Raw genomic sequence first — 25,554 nt, 5'->3', positions numbered from 1 at the left:
TCTGCTGAACTGTATAGGCATGCACTGAAAAGGTGGGAGTCAAGACCCAAGATGTCACAATGACTGTGTCACTCTGTTCCCCACTCTGTTCATTCAGCCGCTCACCAGACACTGTGCCCCCCTCTCCCGAGTGCCCCAGTGTTTGAGATGCTGTGGACATAAGGTGTGCCCTGAGTAACTTACACTCCATCAGATAGAGCCACGCAAGTAACTCCGGAGCTTTGTGTGAGAGCTAACAACAGTGTGTAGGCAAGACTTGTGGCTTCTCTCTCCCGGTCTCTCACTTTATATTTTGAGTGCATTTGTCCTTAAAAAATTTCCTTTTTTCTCCTCCTTTGCCAATTAGAAGGGCTATTTGACCGTGTGGTTTTTATTACCAGCTCCATTTGCTAACAGCCTTTAGGCACTTGCTACTTACTCAAGAAAATGAAACCGGCTCAAACTAGTACAAATACAAAGGTTATTACACAGGTCTGGCAGGGTGTCATGTGACTTGGGGAAGTTAAACAAGGGGGGAGCAGCTTTCTGGGAGGCTGGCCCCATCCATTTCCACTCTGCCTCTCTCCCATTCTGAAGAATCCTTAAGAGTCTGATTCGTGCATTCTGGCCTTTCAAGCCAACGGCTTCCTGACCATTGTGAGTCGTTGTGAATATACTCTGATTGCCTCCTGGGCAGACTCACTTACCATAAGGTGCAATTACAGATGATCAGTCCTGACTTTATCGTGGTTCGACTTTCAATTTTTACCCTCACGCTGGTGCAAAAGCGACACCCTTAAAACCATTCTCCTTCGCACTTTCAGCAGAGTACTAATAAGTTAAGACATCAGCACTTTACCTCAAAGCACGCTTTGTGTTAAATGGCAGTGCCCGGCTGTAGGCTACTGCCAGGGTTCTGAACTCACGCAAAGCAGACCAGCCTATGCTATAGCGTCCTATTGGGTAAGTATTCCACATGCCGTTTATGGTTTATTTTCATTGCTGGGGGCTTAAGTTCATGTGTGTGAACATGTGTGCTATGTGAGTGTGTATGCATGAGTATGCATGTGCCTGAGGAGGTTAGAAGACAGCTGTCTTCTTCAATCACTCCTTACCTTATTCTTGAGACAGTCTGACTGAACTTGGAGCTCACTGGTTGGCTACACTGCCTGACTAGCAATCTCCAGGGCTCTTCCTTCTTACGGCTTTGGAGCATGCACTGCTGCCACCCAGCCTTTTTACTTGGAGGTGCTGGTGACCCAAAATTTGCTTCTCACGCTTGCGCAGCAAGCACTTACTAGCTAAACCGTCCCCGTCCTCCAGGCGCACTGTTGCCTTACCGTGTCATGGACTCGTCGGTGCTCTAACATGTTGGGAGTCATGGTGCACCTCTGTCAGTCTGTCCCACCTGTTTGTTTGCACGTCTCTTCCCAGCTCTGCCCCTGCCTGCACTGTTCTTGTTCTGTCCGGACATCCAGTGTCGGGAGTAGACTTTTAGCAAGTGATTAAATGGAACTAACATTAAAATGTGATGAAGGAAGAACTTAGGGAAAGGTGCTAGGCACACTTTCCCTGCGACTGTGGAGGAAGAAAGTTCTCTAAGCCTTAGCCAGTGCAGAAGCTACATGTTCTTGCAGTGTCGAAGCCAGACCTTCATGTCCTATTGAGAATACTCCTACTCTTTTCTGTTTCAGACTTATTGAGCAGCTAATATATGTCACACTCTCTAGCAGACACTTTACACGCATCAATTCTTCCCATTTTTACAGGCTTTGGCAGATAACAGCCTCTTTTTATGAGCCAAGTTTCAAAGATCTGAGCAGTTGACCAAGGTCACGTGCCAGAGCCCAGATTAGAGCAGAGCTCTGTTAAGTCCAGCACTCTTCCCATGGCATCTCTCCATCTCAGAAGCATCTTCCTGTCTTCGGGCAGGCATACTTGCTCTTCTGTAATGCCACCGTACCTAGTTCATACAAAGAACACAGCACTGACTCTCATTAGAGAGTTCCCAGCTCAGCAGCTACACTGCACCTCCTTGAGACACAACTATAGCTGGCTCTCTCTTGTATCCCCAGTACCTATCACTCAGGGCAGACTCGGCTGATGTCTGTCTCCTAAGCTGACTCTGGAAAGTGAAGCATACTGTCCGCTTTCTTCATAGTCCCCAAACTAAAAATACCAGTGTCCCTGATTATATACCAGTAGAACTGTAAAAATTTTTAAAGTGCACAAGTATTCCTCCAGTCTCTGATGGAATGGAAAGAACATGTGTATGTTCTCTCTGCCTGTATAACACTTGGGGCACAGTCAGTCAGTTGGGAGCCGCTGTGTTACACTGGATGGTAGACACGACAGTAGGTGCCAGTGGCTGTGTGGTACCAGCACACGGGTGGAGTATTCATTTGGCTCCAAGCAGCAGCTGGATGTGGCTACAGGATGATTCACTAAATAAGCAGTAATTTAGCTACAGAATAGCTCCAGAGTAGTCATGGTAACCGGATAGAAATAGCAGAGGATTCCATCCTCAGACTGCTTGCAGTCTAGTCAACACAGCGAGCACACAAATCTGTAGGATACAGGAGGCATTCAGCTATTTAAAGACACCTACTGAGGAAGGGCTTTGAAGTTGAGTCAGGAATGCTTCTGGTAGGAAGGGTTAAGGACTTCATGCATGTGTGGTATTCAGCTGGAATATGAGAATGGGGACAAGATACATCTTAAGCAAAGGAGGAGCCCTGGTGCAGGTGTGGGGTGAGGCGTATGAGCCATGTCTGTGCTGGGTAGAGGAACAGAGTCACTTGCAAAAGCAGGCCGGTGCCCTGGTGCCCTGTGGCCTTAAATGCCAGAGTGCACAAATTGCATTTCATTGCTAGTTCTTCAGTAAAGGAATAATATGGTCATCATGTTGTCTGTGGTCATCGCCCCAGCTCCACGTGTTCTGAACCCATGAGTTCAGGTCAAGAATACTTTGCAAAGAAACTACACATGTATAGAATTTTGTCTTGTCATTATTTCGTAAACAATGTAGTATAACTATTTCCATGGTGTTTACATTTGGGGGAGGTTTTTTAAAATATATGTTTAAAGTACCTAGAGAATTTACATAGGTTACATGCCTACCCATTTCTGTAAGGAACTTGGGCTCCTATGGGTTTTAGTATCTTGGGATCCTGGAATGCATCTCCCACAGGACCACAGGAGAACTATAGTTTTGGAAGGACAGCAGCATCAGAGTGAATTTCCAAGGGAAATTGAGTGGAGAGACTGGTTATTTTGTGTCTGTTGATAATGCTAGGTCTTGGCTGATCACACAGCAGTCTAAGTCGATTGAAAAGTCTTCTCTGGGTTGCTTTTGAATTCCAGCATGGTTTAAGGCTCACTGATAAGTCAAAAAGAAAGCCCAAGGAGCCATCGCAGAGTGGCTCAATAATGCACAATGTGAACAAGGAAATCTGTTAACAGCCCTTCAACCAGCTATGAACCGAACAGCATCCCACTGCTTGGTTAATGCATGAGCCAATAGGGTGGGGCCTGGTGCAGAATATGCCAGAGCCTGCAGGCCTAGATAGGAAAACCCCAAGCAAACAAAGAATCCAGATGAAAATGCTCTGAAGGTAACATCACAACAACCCCTTTCTAAATAGCAAATTGAATTTGCCAAACCAGACATAAATTAGTAGAAGGGAAACAGATGAGTGTGATATTGGAAGGCTAAAGCAGTTGCTAAATGAAGCGCTAACTAGCCGTCTTGACTGTCACCCAGCAGGCTGAATGGCTGCCTGGTGGGCACGAATGGACCACTCTGTTAGCTTGGCAGGGGAGCCCCGTAGGATTGCTATCAAGGGCAGAAGCTTCCAGCTTCTTTCTAAAGCTGTGGAAAGGCCCAGGGCTGTAGCGAGTGGCTGTGTGTGAGAAGCAGCACCAGAAACAGCCTCTGCTACACAGCCACTGCCTGCATGAATTTTATGAATTCACCATATGCAAACTACCATTAGTCATGCATGGAGGGAGCCGTTCCAACAGCTCTCAGAAGCTGGGTTTCCACGGGCAGCGTCAGCCGTCAAGGGCAACATTGCTTTGGCCATCCATGCCCTGTATTTGCTACCACTTGAAAATGAGGTCTTTCTTAGACTTAAATCCCCAGACCCTTAGACTCTGTGAATTGTAAATAGCAACTGGCTGGTCCCTTCGTGTTTAGTTGCACACAGGAGCTCATTTGATTTCTCTGTCCTCCATGAAGTCATTTCCATAAGAAGCAAGGCAGTGGATTTATGAATTATGCTGTTCTCTTGATGTTGGCAGAGACCAGTGACTAGAGCAAATAGGTTAGCCTAGAGTCCAGCACTACTGAGGAATGGCTAAGAACAGACAAGCTCTCCCCCTACCTTAACTGCAAAGAAGCTTTACCTTCTGTAAAGCTTGGAATTTCCCTTCTAATTTAGGACCAACCCTACAAGTTGGTACTACTTATAGATTTGATATCGGAACTCAGTGATGGTTTTCTAGAGAAATATTCGAAACTAAGATATATAAAGTAAGAAATGACTGAGGAGATAGTTCTGTTGGAAAAATGCTTGCATGAGGATCTTAATTTGATCTCCAGCACCCACATTAAAGTTAGTCACTGTGTGCACATCTGTAATCCTAGGACTGAGGAGGCAGAGACGAGCAGATTCCACTAGGTTTTAGCTCCAGCTTCTATGAGAGAGTTGGTCTCAAAATATAAGGAAGAGAGCCCTTGTAAAGGGCACCAGATGTTGACCTCTGGCCTTCACATGCACGCATGTACACTCACCTGCTTATGGGCATGCACCTCACCCGCATACACACACATGCACATACACGCTCCCCAGTGACAACACAACACCGTCTGTCTGCACATAGCTGGCCATGCTTATGTGGCCTTTGTTTCTGATTTTACAAAGATGGAAAGAAAGATGCAGGCCGCTGAGGAGAAAGTGCCCATCGAGCAATGGCTTACACTGTTTTTGTCATAACATAATAAAACATGTTTTGCAGAGGAGAGTCTAGAAGCAAGGGAGCAATTATTTTTATGTTGATTTTATGATTTTGATCTTTGCTAGTCACACAGCTGTGTGTAGGTGGCTTGAAAACTTTAGTCTAATGTTACAATAATGTACTTAAGGTAATTAATAACTAAGCATTTTATTATTCAGAAAGGCATGCTTGCTGTGGCGATAATGATGGTCATTATTATGAAATCTTACATATGAACAAACTGTAGTGGCTTGAGCTGCTAAAATTATATTTATTTAAAATACAGGTAACTCCAGTGCACTATTAGGGACAAGGCAAATATCGTGTATTATTCCTGTTGATGACTTTCCTTGGCTGGCTTTGTTTTTTGTTTTTATGTTTTTGTTTTTGGGTTTTTGGTTTTTTTTTTTTTTTTTTTTTTTTTTTTTTTTTTTTTTTTTTTTTTTTGCATCTTGGTTTAAATATAGCGATTTATACCTGCCAGTCAAGTGCTCTACCAACTGAGCTCCATCCTTGACCCCACCTTAGCTTCTTCTAAAACCATTTTAATGTTCAATGAGAAAGAATACTGATCTTTGAAACATAATAGATGAGATAAAAGGACTCAGCAAACAACCAACTGATGCTCACAAGGCCAACATGATGTATGTAGCCTTGTAGATCCTGCCTAGTCTGGTCCTGTCAAGTCTGACATCCACTGTGCTCCAACAGCCTTATCCTCTGCTGTTCTCCATCCACACTGCAGAGTCCTACTCTTTCTGCCCAGAATGCTTTCCCCTGCCCCCCTACCCCTACCCCTCCCCTCCTCCTTCCCTTTTTCCTCCCCTCCCCTTCCCCCTTCCATCCAACTCTTCTCACTCATCCTCCACATCTGAGTATATCTATCAAGTCAGATGTCCCTGCCAATGATTTTACAGCAGATATATATATATACATATGTGTGTGTATACACACACACATATATATGTATACGCACGCGCACACACACACACACATATATGTATATACACACACACACCCTTATAAGACTAGTCTACTCTGTGGTCATTTGAGCATTGTCTACATCCCTCATGACCTTTATATTTCAGGGAATTTGGTGCCTTACCACACAATAACTCAGTGGTTCTCAACCTACCTAATGCTGCAGCCCTTTAATACAGTTCCCTGTGGCGACCCCCAACCATAAAATTATTTTCTTGCTACTTCATAACTGTAATTTTGCTACTGTGATGAATCATAATGTAAATGTCTGATAACGTGGAATATCTGATGTGCAGCCCCCAACGGGGTAGCGGCCCACAAGTTGAGGACCACTGCAATGAGTCTTTAAAAGGAGGATTTACAATGTCAATTTAGTAGCACATGTCTGACACTAGGGAGGCAGAATCAGGAGAGTTTGAGACCATATAATGAGACCCTATGTAAAATAAATAAATAGTATTCACTGAGCTGGAGTTTTAAAGAGGGGCAGCAAAGCAGTGAAGACTTAGGGTTTTTTTTTTTAAGAGTCAGTTTTTCCAATGAAGTCTAGAGAAACTAAGAACCATAAAATGTGAGAATAGTAAAAAACCCAAAGGAGTATTGACTGACATATACAAGCACATATTCTATTAGAATCTCCAAATATTTAGCATTTTTAAATGTCAGGATTTGAAACCAATCTGGTCAAGAATGTCAACATCTCTACAAGGTCTATGCCACAGCCTATGCAATTTTCTCATTATGACCTAAATACTGCTATATACAGATCTGTGTGGAGCAGTAAGCCTATTCTCTTACATCATCAAAAATTAGTCAGTACTGCTCAGTTAAATGTCTGGTCAATAGTGTCATATTACACATACCATGCTTCCATAATCCATACCCCATGAATCCAATTATAACAAATTCCATTTAACTCTAAAGCCCACTGGTCCTGACTTAGCTCTGAGTGGTTCGTGTATAGATTGTCCTGTTTTCTAATGAGCACTTCTCGCCGTCTCTACACTGTGCCTGCATTTGTTAGTACAGAAATTCTTCTCATAAGAAAGGGGTAAGATAGGTTATGCTGAAATGCGTAGGACAGTCTGTAATAATCACAAGCTCTTTGAGATAAAGGTCAATTAATTCTAGCAGGCGACTGGAAAGAATCAGTGCTACATTTAATAGGGGAGGTCCTCTATGTCCCCGACGAGAAAGCACTTGCCTGCAAGCCTTCCCTCACACATGTATTTACCTTTACTGTGTTTAATGGCTATTTTTCAGAAGGCTGTTTGAGATCATTTTCTGTCACATAGCTGGGATTACCGTCTCACAAATGCAGAGCTCCGTAGTCTCCTGTCCTTAGAAACAGGAATGGAGTTTCACAACACACGTCTGTAACCCTCATATAACTGCCTCCACTGTGCCCAGAGAGAACCGAGGCATGAAGCTATTTCTGAATGTTTTCTAAAGATACCCCTGAGTGAGTGGAAAGGAAGCCTGAGACAGAAAAAGATTCTGTGTCCTCACGGAGAACATGTCTTGTGTGTATCTCAGCGTCCAGGAGGGTTGGTTGCCAAATCCGAGCTGGCTTTGCACAGCTGTTCCTGCAGCCTCACAAGGAGACCTCTGTAGAGGTGTGTGCACAAATAAAGCAGGCGCCCAGGTGATGACCAGCACAAACGCGCACCTCTCTGAAAGGCCTGGAGTACGGTTTTTTGGCATGAACAGAGATGGGTTAGCTTTCCTGGGCCTTTCTAAGTTATAATTCTACTCTATCTAGTGGGGGATTTGACGGTGAACAGTACTTGGGGTATTTACCTTTCTGCTTTTCTCTTCCTTTTCTTCTAGATCTATGCGGTTAGATCAGTTGTTCCGAACAAAAGTAATAATGAAATCGTACTGGTGCTCCAACAGTTTGATTTTAATGTGGATAAAGCTGTGCAAGCCTTTGTGGACGGTAGGTATACATCCGCCTGAAACTGAAATGTGGGAGCTAATTAAATCCAATAGCCTGTAGTGTTTTCCTTAAAGGAACTGAACATTAAATAGTTTCTGATACTTCCATAAAAGGTAAAAACATGGTACATCTTTAATTGCCACCCTCTGGACGCAGAGGTAGACCAAACTCTGTGAGTTCAAGGACAGCCTGGTTTACATGGTAAGTTCCAGACCAGGTAGGAATGCATAGAGAGACCCTGTGTTCTAAACCAGCTAGGGCTACATAGTAAAAACTTATCTCAAGAAAGAAAACAAATAAAGAAACCAACAAAAAAAAATACAAAAGAACATGAACACATTGTAACGGTAGAGTAAAGAAAGGCCTTTGCCACTGGTTTAAAAGGAGAGACTGTGAGGACTTTCTAGAGGACACTAATTATAAAGCTACTGGGTCTTTGCCCGTTATCTCAGTTTGTTACACATGTCCTTTATTTGATGATGTCCTTGTGCGTAGAGGACAGTGCACTTCATTGCTGACCTGGAGGGCCTCACCTCTTCAAGTCGGCTGAGTGTCATAGCTGTGGCTCTGAAATCCCATGATTAGACAGTCTAAGTGAACTGAATTCCTGACAGCTATATCTATTCTCAGTTAATCATACGACCAGTTCATCTGCCTCTTAATTGGTTTTGGTCTCTTAATAAAAAACAAAACAAAACATCTGTTTTTTAGGAAGTGCTTGCCAGTGGCATTGTAGAATCTCACATCTGAAAAAGTGCTGATCCTGCACTTATTTACAGGTTTGGGTATCTTTTCTGTAAATCGTGGAGAAATTTTCCTTAATATTTTGACTTGAATAAAGATTTTCGTGTTGCAGTTATTAAATGCCCTGCTTCCTGGCATTTATTTTTCTATTCTGCAAATAATGGACTAGCTAAACACAGCATGACAGATAGGGTCTGGAGAAGACTCAGCAGATGTCCCAGCTGTACCGTCTTCGCACTATGTCGGGGACAGCATGATTTCCGTCATTGCTGAGGAGTGGAATCACCGTCCTGAGTGTCACAAGTATAACTAAGCAGCTCAGGGCAGAATCCAGAAGCCAGGCACCACTGTGCCCACCTTCTGCACCAGCCATGGAAGCTTGGGTCCCTAACTAAATCAACAGATGATGACCATCGATGCAGATGTGCGAGCAAATCTCCTACATGAATCCTTCTCGCTGTGTCCCCTGCTTCACCGACCATGCACACTATGACGATTATATTGGTATATAACCTTTAGTCATTAGGACTAAACGGCAGCTGCGATCTGCCCAGCACACGGCCTTTTTTAAATGCTGTGAGTATACAGATGCTAACTCTGAGACACAATCTCCTGTCTGGTTTCCCTTGCCACATCATTTGCATGAACAGAGGTTCAGAGTCAGTCAGAGGCTGCTTTCTCCACCCTTCCCACCCCTGCCTCCCATTAGGAAGGGTTTCTGTTGTACTGTGACCCGCACGGAGGCAGCAGTGATGGACTGTGGTCAGGGCAGTTGGAACTGGATGGAAGGCCTTGCTCCTGGGCTTTTCATCCATCGTGCCAGTGTCGGGCTCTCATTAAAGCTCAGTTGCTGAGGAACCTCATGGGCTGAGCTGCAAACCAGTGGGGGGAGTTGCTCAAAACCCAGTAAGAGTCAAAAACTATTTGGAGCACCCTCACAGAGGCAGGGGAGGGGGATGTTATGGGGGGATCCCGAAGGGGAGACCTGAAAAGTGAAAAACATTTGAAATGTAAATAAAGAAAATATCCATTAAAAAAAAAAAAAAAGGAAAAAACTATTTGTTGGAAGTATTTTGCGGGCCATACTGAAGTCACTAATTCAAACGGCTTACCGAAAACACCTCCAGGCACAAGTCTGGCACCATTAAAATTTAATAACAGTGCTTGCAGAATCCTTTGTAAATATGAGTATTTCTTCACAATGACTCTGTTTAAGCTTTTGTCCAAATCACAAGTAAAGTCGGCAATGTCAAACTATGACACTGGGTCTAACAGGTGTTGCAGCTGCAACACAGCAGCTTGCCTTGGGATAAAAAGATGGCGTTTAACAATTCTTTGAAGTTTAACTTTATGTAGAACGCGGCAGCTTAGCTACAAGAGTGACTCTGGTAAGTCACCAAGGAGAAATGACAAACATTAACTCCTGTGGCAACCCAGTTACTAAAAAGTATAAATTCTATTTTACTTATGGGTACAGCCTTGCCATTTCAGGTCCGTGCAACTCAAACAGGAGCAGGAGGACACTGAATTGGAAACGCTGGATAGATAGGGAGTGATCAGCCCGTTGAACATGGTAGCACCCTGCTTGTCTGTGAGTGGCCTCAACCACAGGAGCTACTAATTTGGAAGTCTGAAGTTAATCCCAGGTTAGCCAGTACCTTATAGACAGTTATTATTGTAATATTTACTATATTAATGTAAAGAGATCTGAGAATGCTTACATTTATAGGACTATATAGGACCCTCTCCCTTTCAAAGTTCCTGATTATATAGAATCGGCTGATTCTTTGGTATCAGTAACTAGTTGAAATTACACTCAGCAAATGAATATAAATAGACCCAGTTCGTCATTTAATGAACTTTGTTGGTTTGAAATGGAAACCTTGTAAAGAACACATCCTTTCCTCTCCGTGGAGGGTGGAGAAAACAGATTCTGTCCTCCTCCTCATGCCCCTGCAAGTCCTGAACTAGTAAGAGTCAAAATGGAGCAAGGAAGGTCACACAGAAAGGTCTGCCTGTCGTGGTTAGTAACATGGAAAAGCCCACGCTTGGTTCAGAAGCTTGCAGTACTGTATTCATATATCAAACAGAACAACTTTAATTCTACCTAAGGCAATGAAGCTATCAGAAAATTCTCAAGACATATCTCATATTCCCTAAGACAATAGGATAAAAAAAAATATGCTTCACAAAGCAGGGTTTAATATTTTTATAAAACCAAGATTGTGCAGTGAATTAAATGAAAATCTTGGAAATAAGAAACAGAACTGGCATTTTTATTAAGATAGGCTGTATCAAAATAAATAAAGACGTCCACCCTCCCCCACCTACCACTTCCTGCCTCTCCCCCCCCCCATTGCTACCAAGCACGGATGAATTTTCTGTTCATTTTATTGTGTGGATATTTGTTGAAGATTCTTTCTCTTTATCTAGGCAGTGCTATTCAAGTTCTTAAAGAATGGAACATGACGGGAAAGAAGAAGGTAAGATTAAGGGTGACGGTGAATTAGTAACATCTTCAGTCAAACCTTCAGGGTTGTTATCATTTCAACAAAGCTGCCAATTTTGTGCTTCATTCGAACTTGTTAATATGCACACCCAGAAAGCTTCTGAATCTCTGCTGTGCTCCAATTACCAGCTACTTTCGCTCCTAAGGCCCTTATTTTCTGTTCAGTGTGTGTGTGTGTGTGTGTGTGTGTGTGTGTGTGTGTGTGAAGCACCAGAGTTGTCCTTCTTTGTATGTTTTAAGAAGAGCCCAATGACGCAATCCAAAGCATGGAAGATGCTAATATGCCCAAACATATCCCATAGCACAAAGGCAGAAATTAAGGAATGCTTTAAAGTTATTTAAAAAGCCCAAAATATATTTTCACGGTTTTTCTTTCCCCAAATGAATTCATCCAATGCTGCTTTAAGATACCTTTCACCCTGGAATCTGAAATCAGTTTTCAATAAAGGAGAAAATGCCGTAAAGCCATAGAGAGCTGGGGTCCTCCCGGAGCACTCTAGAACTGTTCCTTGAGGGGAACGGAAAGATTTTCCTCTGCCCCATTCGCATGACAATACTGTACTGTGTCATCACAGGAAGTGGGGCTCCTGGGCCGGGCCACAGTGTGCCTGCAGCCACCAGCATCCCATTTCCACAGGGACACCACAGGGCCTGCTGTTTTGCTTCTCACAGGATCTAAGATGCCAGCCTTCCCTGCCCATGAAGGGAAGATCGCAGGCCTAGGAAACAGGTTCTGAACCAACACAAAGCAGCAGCGTCGCTTTCATGCAGCCCGAGATTGCAGACATTGCTGCAGCCATCCTTTCCTCCTTCAGGTTTCCTGTAGAATAGGAGGAATGAGGAGATTTGCCGGTTTTGTTTGCCACCATTTTTGACAATCTTGGCTTCTCTTTAATCATAGCTTCCCAGGCGTCCCAGTGAGATAAAGATGATTTGAAGTGATTGAAAGGCGGTATTTATCTTTACATGGAAAAAAAAATTCAGATGTGTGCTTCGGTTTTTAAATTTCTGTGATGGGGTAGGGGAGAGACGCAGAGACAGCAGCTGCAGACCAGGTTCCTTAGTGAGGTTCCTCTTGTGGGTTCAGTAGGGAGATGAACTCGGAAAGCCAGCAGTGAGGGTTAGTGTACGGGCGTGGGAGTAGTTCCCCCTGTCCCTTTCACCTGCGCTCAGCAATATAGATCTCTCACCCAGAAACCTGGGCGTGACTGTGATGTTTTGGAAAAGAAAGGAGCTAGGCAGAACTGAAGAGGGGACTGAAGAGGGAAAGCAGTTTCTCTAGGTGTCAGTTGGTCAGTCTCTGCGTGCACTGGAGGACAAAGCCACCCGGGGCTCTGCAGATGACCCAGGGTCCACAGGTGGAACACACTTTCTAACAGGTCAGGAATCTGTGCCACTGATGGTTAAGTACACTGAATACCAAATAGATAACAACCAAAGTCAAGAGCTCCTGGGATGGCTCAGCAGGTAAAGGCATTTGCTGCCAAGCCTGACTACTTGAGTTTATTCCCTGGGATCCAAATGGTGGAAAGAGAGAACCCACTCCTGTGAGTTGTCCTCTGACCTCCACACAAGCTTTGTACTACAGTAAATGTTGGAGGGAGGGGTGGGGGGAGGGGAGGACGCACACATCCAAGAAAACCGGGTCTGTCCATTAGAAACATGTTGTCCATGTCCTGGTTACTGTTATATACTTAGTGACCAAGCATTTGAGGAGAAATATAGTAAAATTCTGTGAGATTCTAAAACACTCTGATATAAATGTGAGATATAAAACACTCCAGACTTGGAGCTATTTGGGTGTATATGTAATGAACAAATGAGAGGTCCTGGGTCCAGGTGGAGTGAACAAATCTGCTATTATACCTTGTAATAGCCATTGCCCCAGCTTAAATAAGCACAGAATGATTCTGGAGCCTCTGGCTGCCTTAAACATGCTGGAAAATGACAACAGTTCCTGCAGTCTCCTGATTGGTCAATGCCTGTTGCAGAGATCCAAGTCTTCCTGGGGAGACACAACACACTTCTGTTCACCCCAGATAGAGATCACACAACAGACCAAAGTACAGATAGCACCACCTAACTTGGGGAAACAATGGGTTTTATTGTGTTTACTTACAGGGATATGGGTGAGGGGTTACTTACAGGAGCAGAAATGACTCAAAGACAGCTGCATCACCCAGCATGGCTGACGACAGCTCACAGAGCTGGGAACTTGCAGCTCACTGCACAGCCTGCAGCAGCTCAACAGGCCCGAGTGTCCCTTCCAGTGGCTCAGTAGGTCTGAGCCTCTGCCAGGCTGCTCTGCTGGTCTTTGCTTCTCCCAGGCTGCAGGGCTTGTCTCCAAGTCTTAGCAGTTGGGGCAGTCTGAGAGAGACTCGGAGCAGCACTGTTTACTCTCTGGAGGGAGGCCACATAGTGTATCTGGTGAGTTTCAGGGACTTCCTGTTAGTTGTTTACATTCCTGCAGGAGGCAATGTTTCAGGAAACAACTAGGCACCTCTGTTTAGTATGGATAGGCTGCCTTATTCCTGTCAGTCCTACCCTTTGGCTCCCTCCCCAGATAATGGAACTTGAGTGTCCAGCTGGCCTCCAGGTCCTGAAATGCTTCAAGAAGCAAGAGCTATTTCTTAGTGTAAGCAGTTCTTTCAGAGATGTTACAGTCTTTCTTAAGTTGCTTAAATTACCTCTCTGCTATTTAAGCTATTGCTCCTGTATTTTTTTCCCTTTCAAATTAAGGAAACGTTTTGTTGACTACAGCTGCAATGTAAAAAGTTTGAACAACTTCCTTTTGTAACCACAATATTTAGATTAATCTGGGTATTTAATAAAGCTGTGCTTTCACCCGTTCTATTAAAACCCAGGTGTCAGAATGATTGTCTTATCAGAGCCTCCGCTGAACATCAGTACTGTGTTCCCATTTGTGTCTCCCTGTAGAATAATAAAAGGAAAAGAAGCAAATCCAAGCAGCATCAAGGCAACAAAGACGCTAAGGACAAGGCGGAGAGGCCAGAGGTGGGGCCCCTGCAGCCCCAGGCACCACTGGCCCAAAATGGTCACCTGAATGGCTGTGAAAAGGACAGCTCATCCCCTGACTCCACCAGAGAAAAACTGGCCCTCACACCGCGTGAGAAAAAGATCTCAATACTGGAGGAACCTCCAAGGGCTCAGCGTGGGCTCACAGGTCAGTTCTTAAGCATCGCTTGCTTAGGGTGACGGACACAGCCGAGAGAAGCAGTGGGTGTTGCTACTGCTACACAGGATGAGAAAGCCTGAGCAGGCAGGATGTAGATACCACTGAGTCCTGAAGCCAGGGACTAGTCCAAGGGCGCAGAGAAAAGCTCTGAGTCGGCAGCCACTTGGGACGTCCAGACCCAAACCCCAACAGCCCCACAGCTCTGTTACTGTCTAGGGTTCTTGACTGGTTCATTTTCTATGCCAGTTAAAGAGTGGGAAACAGGAAATGTCTTGGGCATTAACAGGTGACAGCTGGGAAATAAAGGTTTATTTTAGAGGTGAGGGAGCTTGGGATCGGAAGCCCAGCTTCTCCTTGATGGCCAGGGATGTTTAAGTCTATGAAAGGTCTTCCCTCCCTAATTTAGCTCTGGTCAGTCTGAAGACGGCAGGATGGCTAACTGGCCCACCACTGTTGTGTAAACATGTCCTAATCCTGCCTTGAACTTGTTCGGCCAATCCCTCAGCAGCGCCTCTGCTGGCAGGAGAAAACCCTGCAAGACCTTTGTTTTAAGTTGCCAGGCTTTTGTTTGTCTCAGGTTAGGAGGGTGAAGAAGGAGCCAGCCATCTTTGAAGGTCACCGTCCTTTTACCTAGTTACACCCCTTCCCCTCTCCTCTGCCTATTAGGGTCCCTCGGTTCTAGTGCATATTAGGATCTTGGGTGACAAGACACCTAGGAAAAGGGAAAGACAAGTGATGACGAATGACAATGTTATTAAGTTCTTTCCTCGGACTAGATTATTTTATCTCCTTTTGGGTATTGGAATGTGGGTCAATCATTTATGCTGCAGCTGTAAATTAACTTCATAATTCTGTTGTGTGTGTGTATTATATATACACATGTGTGTACAGGTGTGTATGCTAGTACAAAGACCAGAGGATGTTGTAAGGGGGGTGGGAGACCCTGTTACTCTCCCAACCTGTAACTCTCCACCTAATCCTTTGAGGTAAAACCTCTCAGTGCCTGAGATAGAGCCTCTCACTACTTGAGATAAAGCCTCTCACTGTACCTCAAGATGGGCTGACAGCCAGCAAGCCCCACCTATACCCTCCTGCCTCTGCCCACCTGCACTGGGTCTATACACGCACACAGCCCTGTTTAGCTTTTTCCATAGGTTCTAGGGATTTAAACTCAGGTCCTCAAGTCCTCACAGGAAGCACTCCTGCCCACTGGGCTGTCTCACCAGCCCCAGAAGGCTACTTCTTAATGCACCTGTCTGTATCTGAGTACGTTATCTTTTCCCTACTGACCTGTCTCTTCTTCTGTAATTTTCTGTAAGAAGGAATGCTATTTTGGTTTGTTTTCTACATACTGTAACACAGAATGCCAATACAGGAAGGTATAAACAATAGAAACTTCTTTGGCTCATGGTTCTAGAGACTTGGAAATCGAACACTGGGAAGAAAAGGTGAGAGTGTTGAGGGGGTGAGACTTAATCCACTGCTATAACAGCTGCACTCTAGCCGTAGCATGGCGTCCTCATGACCCAGTAACACAATAAAGGCTGACTTCTCAATACCTAGTATTAGCAATTACGTTTCTAGAACTTTCAGGAACCCATTCAAACCACAGCTCTCAATGATAACATGGCCTACTGCCCCATGGTTATAAAAAGTCCTAAAAATAAAATTTATATGTGATATAACCTGCCTAGAAACAGAATTTCAATAAAAATCTAAGACCTCTTTGACTAGGTGAACCAGGAGTGGCCAGATGTTCACACTTACAATGAGTCAGTTGGTACTTAAGATAGAAAAGACATTATCCAGCTGGATATTGTGGACAGTGTTTCTTTATATTTAATATATGGAGAAAGTGTCAGTAAATAAATATATGTGTTTGTGAAATCTCTGAGAATATAACTGCTACAAATGTAGTCTGATGGGGTGCTGGGTACCAAAGCTAACACCAGGAGGGTTAGTACTGGCCACTCACAGAAGACTTAGTGGGGCACCGGATGCCCCATAGAATCTGAAGATACCTGTAGTCTAGGCTCTGCAGGAATCACTCTGATGTCCTCCTAGCGAAGGCTGTGGGCACACTGGTGAATTTAAGATTTGGAGAGCAGAGATACTACCCCTGTGTGAACAACTGAGATGCCATAGATTGGTGGGTGTGGAGAGATCTAGAGACAGGGTGATGGGGAGGGGGGAAGGTTTAGAAGCAGTGAGGAGAACTTTGCTCAGCACCCTCATTCATTGTACCCCTGTTGCTAGGATGGCAGTGTTATCCTGTGACAAGCCAAAGATGAGTAAGATAGTATCCCTGCCTAGGAATTTAGTCCAACCAAAGAGACCAACACACAAACAAAACCTCGTGATGGTTTGTACCAATATGGTGAGCAGGCACCAGGTCCCTGACACTTGTCACACTAGTAAGTCTTTAAATTGCTTGTCCAGACCTAGTTTGCTTGCAGAAACCCATTGCCAAAGAACTCTACTTACAGTGCTGGAGTCAGATCATCCTTGTTGGCTAGACAACACTTTTTCCAAACCAAACATTGACCGCAATAAAAATAACCTAGTCATTTTGCATCCAAATTCTCCAAGAATTTTTAATTCAGTTTTTTTAAAAAAATTTTTTTTTGATTTATAGTCAGGGCAGGAGAAAGAAATTAAATAATCGAATGGCAGATTCCCAGTTTTCCTTGTTATTGCTTTCACATGAATTACTTTCAAAATCTAATTACTCAAGCTGCTGTTTTGGTATCAATCATAAACTAAAAGCATAGCATATATAGTTATTCACTTACTCGTGATTTTTGCCTCCATCCAAACACGGTTTCAGTAAGTCTGTCAAGTAATTGGAACAAATGCGGGGGAAAGCCCTTCAGCTCACTAAGGGTAGCCAAGGGTAGCCCCTGTGACGGCTAAGCACCCACTGAAGCTGCTCTCTGTTCATTGCTTGGCAAACACTAGCTTGAGACTTACTGTGAAGAGTTCTTGGCTGTACCAAGTGTGATTCCCGTATCTCTTTGCTCCTGTGAGTTTAACCTGAAGGTATTATTTGTTAATGTCATTGGTGCCTTACAAATCTTTATGTTTTATGCAATCTTTTCCAGTGAAGAATGAGTGGCAGGAAGTCATTAAGTGTGTGTGTAAAAAGAGGAGAGCCCCACTGGGTCCACCATTAACATCATGAGCATCTCACATACTATGATCATAAATCTTAAAACATGTTTGTAACAGGTTAGGTTTTTATTTTCCAAAGAGAACAATGGTCCATCATGAGGTTGATGCCGAAACTGTTCAATGACTCCGAAGTGTTTGTTCAATCGATCAGAAATCCTAGGCCCATTGATAGCTGAATCACGGGTGAATGTCAGAACTTGTGTACTCTACCCCCCGTCTTTGAAGACCGAGGATGAGACAGACCCTTAAACCTTGTTTTTGTGGAGAAACCAAGGCTCCTTGGCTGGAGAGATCTCACTGTCTCTTTACCCTTCTCTAGTTGGCACAACTTGACTCATTAGGTCCATCAAAATTACACTGCAGAGTTAATGTTCAAGCCATGAGGTCTCTAATTCCTAAAAATAAATTTTAAAAAAATGTATAATTGAAAAATTAGAAAAAGTAATAGTAACAATGCCATATAATGATATTCTGTGCTTGAGTGGGTTCACAGCATGAGCCCGAAAGAAATCCCCAGGCTATTCGTGGCCGTACTTTATCAGGCTCTCCAGAAATGAAACCGGCTTGACAAAGCCTGCCTTGAACGCCCCGCCGGGCAGGAGGCTGCGGACGTGTGCGAGGCATGTTTTATCTTTTTATAACACCTTGGCATTCGGGATCTCACTCTTGAAAAAAGTCTTAAACAGAATCATTATGCTGGCACGGGGAAAGTTAGCTTTAAGTTAAGATGTATGCAGGCGTCTGAGGGGTGTTAGTGTGACTTCCTACATGACAAATCACCACCCAGGGCCCCTCGTTCAGGCTGTAAATATAACGCTGCCAGGTGGGCCGGTGCTGTGTGTCAGAGCGGAGCTTGGAATTCAGAAAGCATGCTTGAAGCCTGAGAGTAGGTTCTTTTTGTTTTGTTTTGTTTTCTTTTCTTTTCTTTTTTTATATTTCAGAACTTTTAATAACAGCTTAGATTAGATCTTTTACACAATCCAATCAAAACTATCCTGTTTTCAAATACTAAGTCAGGTGAAGAGAAGACAGAGGTTTGTTTCTCACTAAAAGCAGCAATAAAGATAGTAATTTTTACCCCCTAAGGCCTCCGATCTAAATATCTAAACACCTCGGAGTCCAGTTTCGCCAAACCTTCCTCCTTCTCTGTTTCAGGAGACTCAGATTGTGAGCCTTATCTCTGTTTGGCTAGAACAGGAAATCACGTTCCTCTCTCTCTCTCCAGCTGGGCACATGCCCACGGAGGAGGGAGGAACTGGACGGTGGCCTCCAGCAGCTTCCCTTATATTATAGTCTCTCATCCTTAAAGCTTTCTGGGAATCCACATCTTTTTTTCCTGTTGACACAAAGCAGTGCCCCCTGCTGTGTTTGCTGGCCTCCTCCGCCCAGTCTACAGTCTGCCACATCCATGTCTCTGCCATCCTATACAATACAAACTCCTCGAGGGGCTCCCAGGCACAGAACTGCCTCCTTGTTCTCAATGTGGAATAAACCAAACAAGAAAGATGGGGGCTGGTTATTTTATAATGCGGTGGTTTGTGCCCCCGAGTGCCTGCTGTGACTGCAAACACCCCAGCACTGTTTTGTGTTTCCAAGCAGATTTTTTTTTCAATGTTACTATTGGCAGGAGCTCCAACATGATCCCTCCTGCTCCTCTAAGCCCTTTGTTGGGCCAGAGGATTAGAAGAGATCAACAGGAAAGCCGATAGCCTAGAACTTTGATAATGAAGCTAAGGCCAGTGAAGTCAAATGACATAATATATCATGAGCAAGACTCGGGGTGTCTAGCAGTAGAAATGTCTGGGTTTAAACCTTGGTCTTGTTCAGTTACTGGATATGTGACCCTGGAAAAGTTAAGTGCTCTGTGTTGAATCTTAGTCCCCTGACTTGGGCGAGCAGTGAATGAGATCTGTAGTGTGCCTAGCACAACGTACCTGGCAGCGAGGCAAGGGCTGTGCCACTGCTTTAGGCCATGAGCACATATGTTTGAGCCTCTAATGCATGCTGGGTGATTTTATAGATGCTGGAGATGAGCCACATGACCATGCTCTTGCTCCTGGGGAGTTGCTGTGCTTTGTTGGGTAGGGAAAATAGATAATCAGCCAGCATAAAAGTAAAGTACCGCCGGGCAGTGGTGGTGCACGACTTTAATCCCAGCACTTGGGAGGCAGAGGCAGGCGGATCTCTGAGTTCGAGGCCAGCCTGGTCTACAGAGTGAGTTCCAGGACAGCAAGGGCTACACAGAGAACCCCTGTCTCCAAAATCATTAATCCAAAATCATTAATCATTAGGGAAATGCAAATCAAACAACCCTGAGATTTCACCTCACACCAGTCAGAATGGCTAAGGTCAAAAACTCAGGAGACAGCAGGTGCTGGCAAGGATGTGGAGAAAGAGGAACACTCCTCCACTGCTGGTGGGATTGTAAGATGGTGCAACCACTTTGGATATCAGTCTGGCAGCTCCTCAGAAAACTGGGCATGGCACTTCCGGAGGACCCTGCTATACCTCTGGGCATATACCCAGAGGATTCCCCAGCATGTAATAAGGACACATGCTCCACTATGTTCATAGCAGCCCTATTTGTAGTAGCCAGAAGCTGGAAACAACCCAGGTGTCCCTCAACAGAGGAATGGATACAAAAAATGTGGTATATTTACACAATGGAGTACTATTCAGCCATTAGAAACAATGAATTCATGAAATTCATAGACAAATGGATGGAGCTGGAGAACATCATACTAAGTGATGTAACCCAGTCTCAAAAGATCAATCATGGTATGCACTCACTGATAAGTGGATAATAACCTAGAAACTTGGAATACCCAAGAAATAATCCACATATTAAATGATGTCCAAAAAGAACAGAGGAGTGGCCCCTGGTTCTGGAAAGACTCAATGCAACAGTATAGGGGAATACCAGAACAGGGAAGTGGGAAGGAATTGATGGAGGAACAGGGGGGGTGGGGAAGGAAGAGGGCTTATGGGACTTGTGGGGAGTGGGGACCCAGAAAATGGGAAATCATTTGAAATGTAAATAAAGAATACATCGAATTAAAAACAAAACAAAACAAAAACAGCAAAAAACCAAAAAGTCGGGCGGTGGTGGCGCATGCCTCTAATCCCAGCACTCTGGGAGGCAGAGGCAGGAGGATTTCTGAGTTTGAGGCCAGCCTGGTCTACAGAGTGAGTTCCAGGACAGCCAGGGCTATACAGGGAAACCCTGTCTCAGAAAAAAACAAACAAGACAAACAAGCAAACAAACAAACAAACAAAAAACCTAAGGTACCAGGATAATTAGAGATTCCAAAACACATGAAGGCCACCTACCTGAAGGCGTGGTTGCTGAGTGGTGGCTTCATCTGAGGTCATGCTATACTGTAAGCATCTGAAGAGCAGATGGTGAAGCTGAACTCCAGGTTCTTCAGTATGTCATGAGAGGCTGGGGGGGGGAGGGGGTCTCAGCAGCCAACTTTTTTCCCTAATTTAAACTTAGTATGCAACTTAGAGAAGCCTTCTAATTATAACCATAGGCTTTTGCTATCTTTAAAAAATTGACAATATAGTACTTTATATAGAACCAAGATTATGTTCTCGCATATAAACACATGTTTTGCTGTTATTTTAAAGCACATAACTGCCTTTTGGGTTCCTCTTTAATGATTATTTTACCACCTAATTTCCACGTAAGGTATGCATCAGCCCTAGCCTCTGCTTGGGCTGTACTATGGCTGAGTTGTGCAGGTAATTTCAGGAGAGGCCTTCAATTATGTTCTCATTGACTCAAATCTCTGCTTTTGTCCTCGGGGTGGTTCAGAGCAGAGACGGACACAGACAGGCACTGGCTGTATTGACCTCTGGCCACAGGACACCTAACGACCTCAGCTGCTTCTCTTTCCTGAGCCCGAGATGCTCAGAGGCAGCTCTGGCCTTCCTCGTTGACCAAAGGCTTTGTATTCTGTCCAGTAAAAACACATCATATTGCTACTCATCTCTGAATAGCCTTCCTCCAGAACTGCCACTCATACCTTGAAACGGTGACTGTGGTTACGGAACGACTTGGGTACCATGAACACAGAGAGGAGGAGAGCTTTCGACTTGGGTACCATGAACACAGAGAGGAGGAGAGCTTTCAGAAAAAAGGTTTTAGGATTTTACTTTTTAAAGCAAAGCTTTAAATTACCCTGTCAAATGCAAAGAAAGTTGAGCTTGGCTTGCAAGGAACTCAGACAGTGGCATGCATGCATGTATGCATCTGGTTCCGAGTGTCTGTCTGCCACCTTTGGCAGCTGGGTTCCTTGTTACTAGTACCTTGTAATGCATATCTTCAGTCAGAACTTCACCCACTGAAATGGCCTCCAAGGAGCCCAGGGTTCGTGGGAGTTGTGTGGAATAATTATGCCTCTGCACATTTGCTAAGGAAATTTTGAAAGGGCGGAACTGACATTACATCTGAATAACCTGTGTGTTCTGGTCTCTGCTGCAAAGTTATTGTGACTCACCCTGGCCTGCAGATGTGGTGAGGGTTGGGGAGCTGAGGGCTGCAAGACTCCTGGAGGTGCCCCAGGAAGAACTTTCCTGAAGTTTCTTCACTAGGCTGTTACTCTGTGGTGTCCTAAAGAGCACTGTCTCCTTTTGGTCACAGCCACCTCACTCGTCAACCTTTGCCCCCTTACTGAATCTAGCTGACTCTGATCCTTACTGCATCTTTTCCTTTCAGCAGGGTGTACCATTGTCTGCCGCTCTCTTTATCCACGTCGTTTTCATCGTGGCTTCTATGGCACGCCTTTTTCTTCCCCTCCCCCCCCCCCCCCCGAGTCTTTATTGCTTTGCCTCAGTTCCTTTGAGGGTCATTCTTCACCTGGTTGTTGGATTGCTAAACCTCATCAAGTCATCAAGGCTTGGCTGGCGCCAAGTCCTTCATCATGTAATGAATGGTCTCTCCTTAGACCATCTGGACCATGGCCTGCCTTTGGCTGTGTCACGTGGCTCCCTCCAGTCTTCCCTCCATCCTCTTCTCTGAACAGCAGGTTTGTCATCCATATTTTCACCTTGACATTCCAGAACACTTCAGTGACATGCTCCCGGCCCACTCTTGATCCCCATGTTAAGTTTCTCTCTCTCTCTGTCTTTGAGTTCAGAATCCATGCAAACCGGAAGTCTAGGAAGCACTCAGAACGGCTCCCCCATTGTCAGTGAGACCTGCTGATTTTCAAACCCAGGTGTTCATAGCATTAATCTGTTTCTTCTCACAGTCTCTACCTCTCCATCGCCACCCAAACCACCAGCCTGCCTCCCCTCCACTACTACAGAAATGTATTCTTGAAGCTCCTGCATCTACTTATTCTCTCCAGATCCTTCTACAAACTGTGTTCTTTTCAAAGCACAAGTTCCACTTCCTTGAATAGAAAGTCTTTCTTGTTCTCAGATCTCAAGATCCACCATATTCTGGACCCTGTATCCTGCTGTAGTCTTATTTTCAGTTGTTAACTTTTGATTTTTTACAGATTACCATAGAGTTTGTGTTTCTGTCTTTTAAATTACCTTGTCCTAATTGAGGAATTTGGAAAATTCCATTAAGTAAATCCTATCTCCCGAAAACAAAAATTATTTTAAGGCACAGATAATTAAAATAACTAAGCAGCATGTGAATGTCTGTATTCTGCTTTTAAGTATGAGCATTACAACATATCATTAAGTGTATGTTAAGTCCATTTTCCCCAAGCTGTTTCATCTCTTATTTATAAATATAAAGGAAAGGTAACACATCCAACATTCAACATTCTGCTTCTTACTTAGCTGTTTTTCTCTAATTTTATATTTCTTCCTTGGTAATTTAATACATAAGTACAATGTATTTAAAGACTGCTAAAGAAATTATGTATATGTATGTGAGTCTGTGTCCAGGTACACGTGCTTGAGTGCCCTCAGACCAGCAGAGAGTGCTGGATCCCCTAGAGCTGGAATTACAGGAGGTTGTAAGCCACCCAGTGTGGGTGCTGGGAACTGAACTCTGGTCCTCAGTGCCTGAGGCCTCTCCATCCCCAAAGACAACGAATTCAGAGCATACTCTCTTTTCCAGACTACAGTCCTTTACTTTCTCCCATAAGACCATCTCCATATCTCTCCCAACTTTTATGTCTTTTCTTAACAACCTACTGAGACCAATTAGTGCTGCCTGTGAGTGTAAGGTGGCCACTGGATCATAGGCAGCTGACTCTGGGCCATACCACAGAAGAAAACTAATGCTCCTCTCCTCAGGAGCCATCAGTTGCCAAGAGTGTCTCCTCTGGAGTGGAGCCTCAGTCACAGCTGGTGTGAGCTTTTGAGTGCAATGCCCTGTTCTGGCCAGAAGGCACTGCCTCTAAGCAGTCATCCCCAGTCTGTGGCATCCCCACCTCTTCTTCCACAGTGCTCGCTGAGCCTTGCAGGAGCTGTGATATAACTGTCCCAGTCAGGGATTAGCTCTCTTCAGTCTCTCTCTTTCTATAAGCATTGGTGAGTCTTACTACAAAAGGAAGCTCCTCTGATTCGGAGGCAGACCATCTTTATTAGCATATGTTAATTATATAAAGTCTTGTTTTTATGACATTTCAATGGCTGTTTTATTTTTATGAACCTTGTGTTTCTAAATGGTTCTCCATGTGGATTCCTTCAGTCTGTCTCTGATATTAGGAACTACACTGTAGTGCACAACTTCTATGGGAAACTGATTATTTTGAAGGCACTGTAATTATTGAGTTTAGAAAGGATGAGTGAGAGAGAGAGAAAGAGAGAGAGAGAGACCACTTAAGTTCTTAATACATTTCTGTTCAGAAAGTTGTGTTAATCTCACTGTTTTTTTAAAACTGATTATTTCTTAAGGTGATTTGTAATTCACTTATTATAAATGTTTAAGAACAGTAAGATCAGATACCAAAGAACTCTATTTTTATGTAGTTCTCACTTATATTACCAGTCATCATATAGTGCATTTGTATTTATTTAAGTGCTCTTGAGAGAGTGATAACATGCTTTGAGCAACACAAACATTGGGAACTTTAAGTCTAACTTTATAACAAGAATACTGTGCTTTGTTTATCGATGTTTCCAGATAAAACTACTACAGCCATTAAGCATGATCAGATAATGTGCTGTACTGGAATATCATCTTTGGGGTAGATGTAAACCATTTTAATGGGTTGAAATAATTACGTTAGGGCTGCTATCTTTACTACATACCTTGAGGTTAGATTTAAATTGTCTGTCTACTTCATATGAAATTGTCAGATTTACACACACACACACAAAAAGCCTAGAGAAAAGAGGGTTTTGAAATTTTAAAATTTGATTACATACATGGTTGTTCATACATTATGAAAAATCCTATAATACAAGCCCACGTGTCTGTCCTGAGAGCAGTGGGTAAGGAAAGCTGTCCTTGTGTGCGGGTCGTAAAGGACACTGTGATAAACTGATACCACAACCTTGTAATCCTTACCACAATCTCTATTTTCTTTTAATTTTTATACATAGATAAACTTAGAGTGGTAGATATGATCTAATAATACCAATAATTACATTAAACATAAGTGGACTAAAAATTCAAAAGTGGATAGTAATGGAATGAATGAGAAAACCCAACTCTACGTAATTCTTGTGAAAGGTAAAGATAGAAGCAGATAAAAGTAGACTGTGGGAAAACTGCACTGTGCAAAGACCTAAGGACAGTCAATTGGTATGGCAGCGTTAGCACTGATTGCAATACAAGAAACGCTGACAGAGCCATTTCATAGTAACACATAAGTCGGTGTGTCAACAAGAGTTCACAATGCTAAACGGAATTACAGAGCTTCAAAATCTATGAAGCAGCATTGATAGAATTAGAAAAAGATACAAATCCATAATAATTGTAGGTTTTAATTATTTTCTTACTAATTGATAAGACAAATAGATTAAACATCAGTAAGAATATAAGCTTACTCAATACCATCGACCAACTTAATTCATAGGACCATATACTCAGCATTTCAAGAACATCTGGCATTTTCAACAAAA

The 25,554-nt window shown here is 43.7% G+C and overlaps 1 protein-coding gene across 7 annotated transcripts in view; it reads left to right on the top strand.

The window, feature by feature from the left end:
- The window catches only part of Spats2l (spermatogenesis associated serine rich 2 like), a 173,521-nt gene that overhangs the window by 98,896 nt on the left and 49,071 nt on the right, over nucleotides 1-25,554 (top strand). For all 7 annotated transcript variants that reach the window (XM_052193225.1, XM_052193224.1, XM_052193226.1 and 4 more), the window contains 3 exons: nucleotides 7,789-7,897; nucleotides 11,075-11,124; nucleotides 14,088-14,334. In XM_052193225.1, coding sequence (XP_052049185.1) covers nucleotides 7,789-7,897; nucleotides 11,075-11,124; nucleotides 14,088-14,334 — 406 coding nt within the window. The remainder of the gene's footprint in view (nucleotides 1-7,788; nucleotides 7,898-11,074; nucleotides 11,125-14,087; nucleotides 14,335-25,554) is intronic.

Source organism: Apodemus sylvaticus, chromosome 9 (assembly GCF_947179515.1).
Source record: "Apodemus sylvaticus chromosome 9, mApoSyl1.1, whole genome shotgun sequence".
Taxonomy (NCBI): domain Eukaryota; kingdom Metazoa; phylum Chordata; class Mammalia; order Rodentia; family Muridae; genus Apodemus; species Apodemus sylvaticus.
The sequence above is the reverse complement of the archived record's forward strand: the minus strand, read 5'-3'. Positions and strand labels throughout refer to the sequence as shown.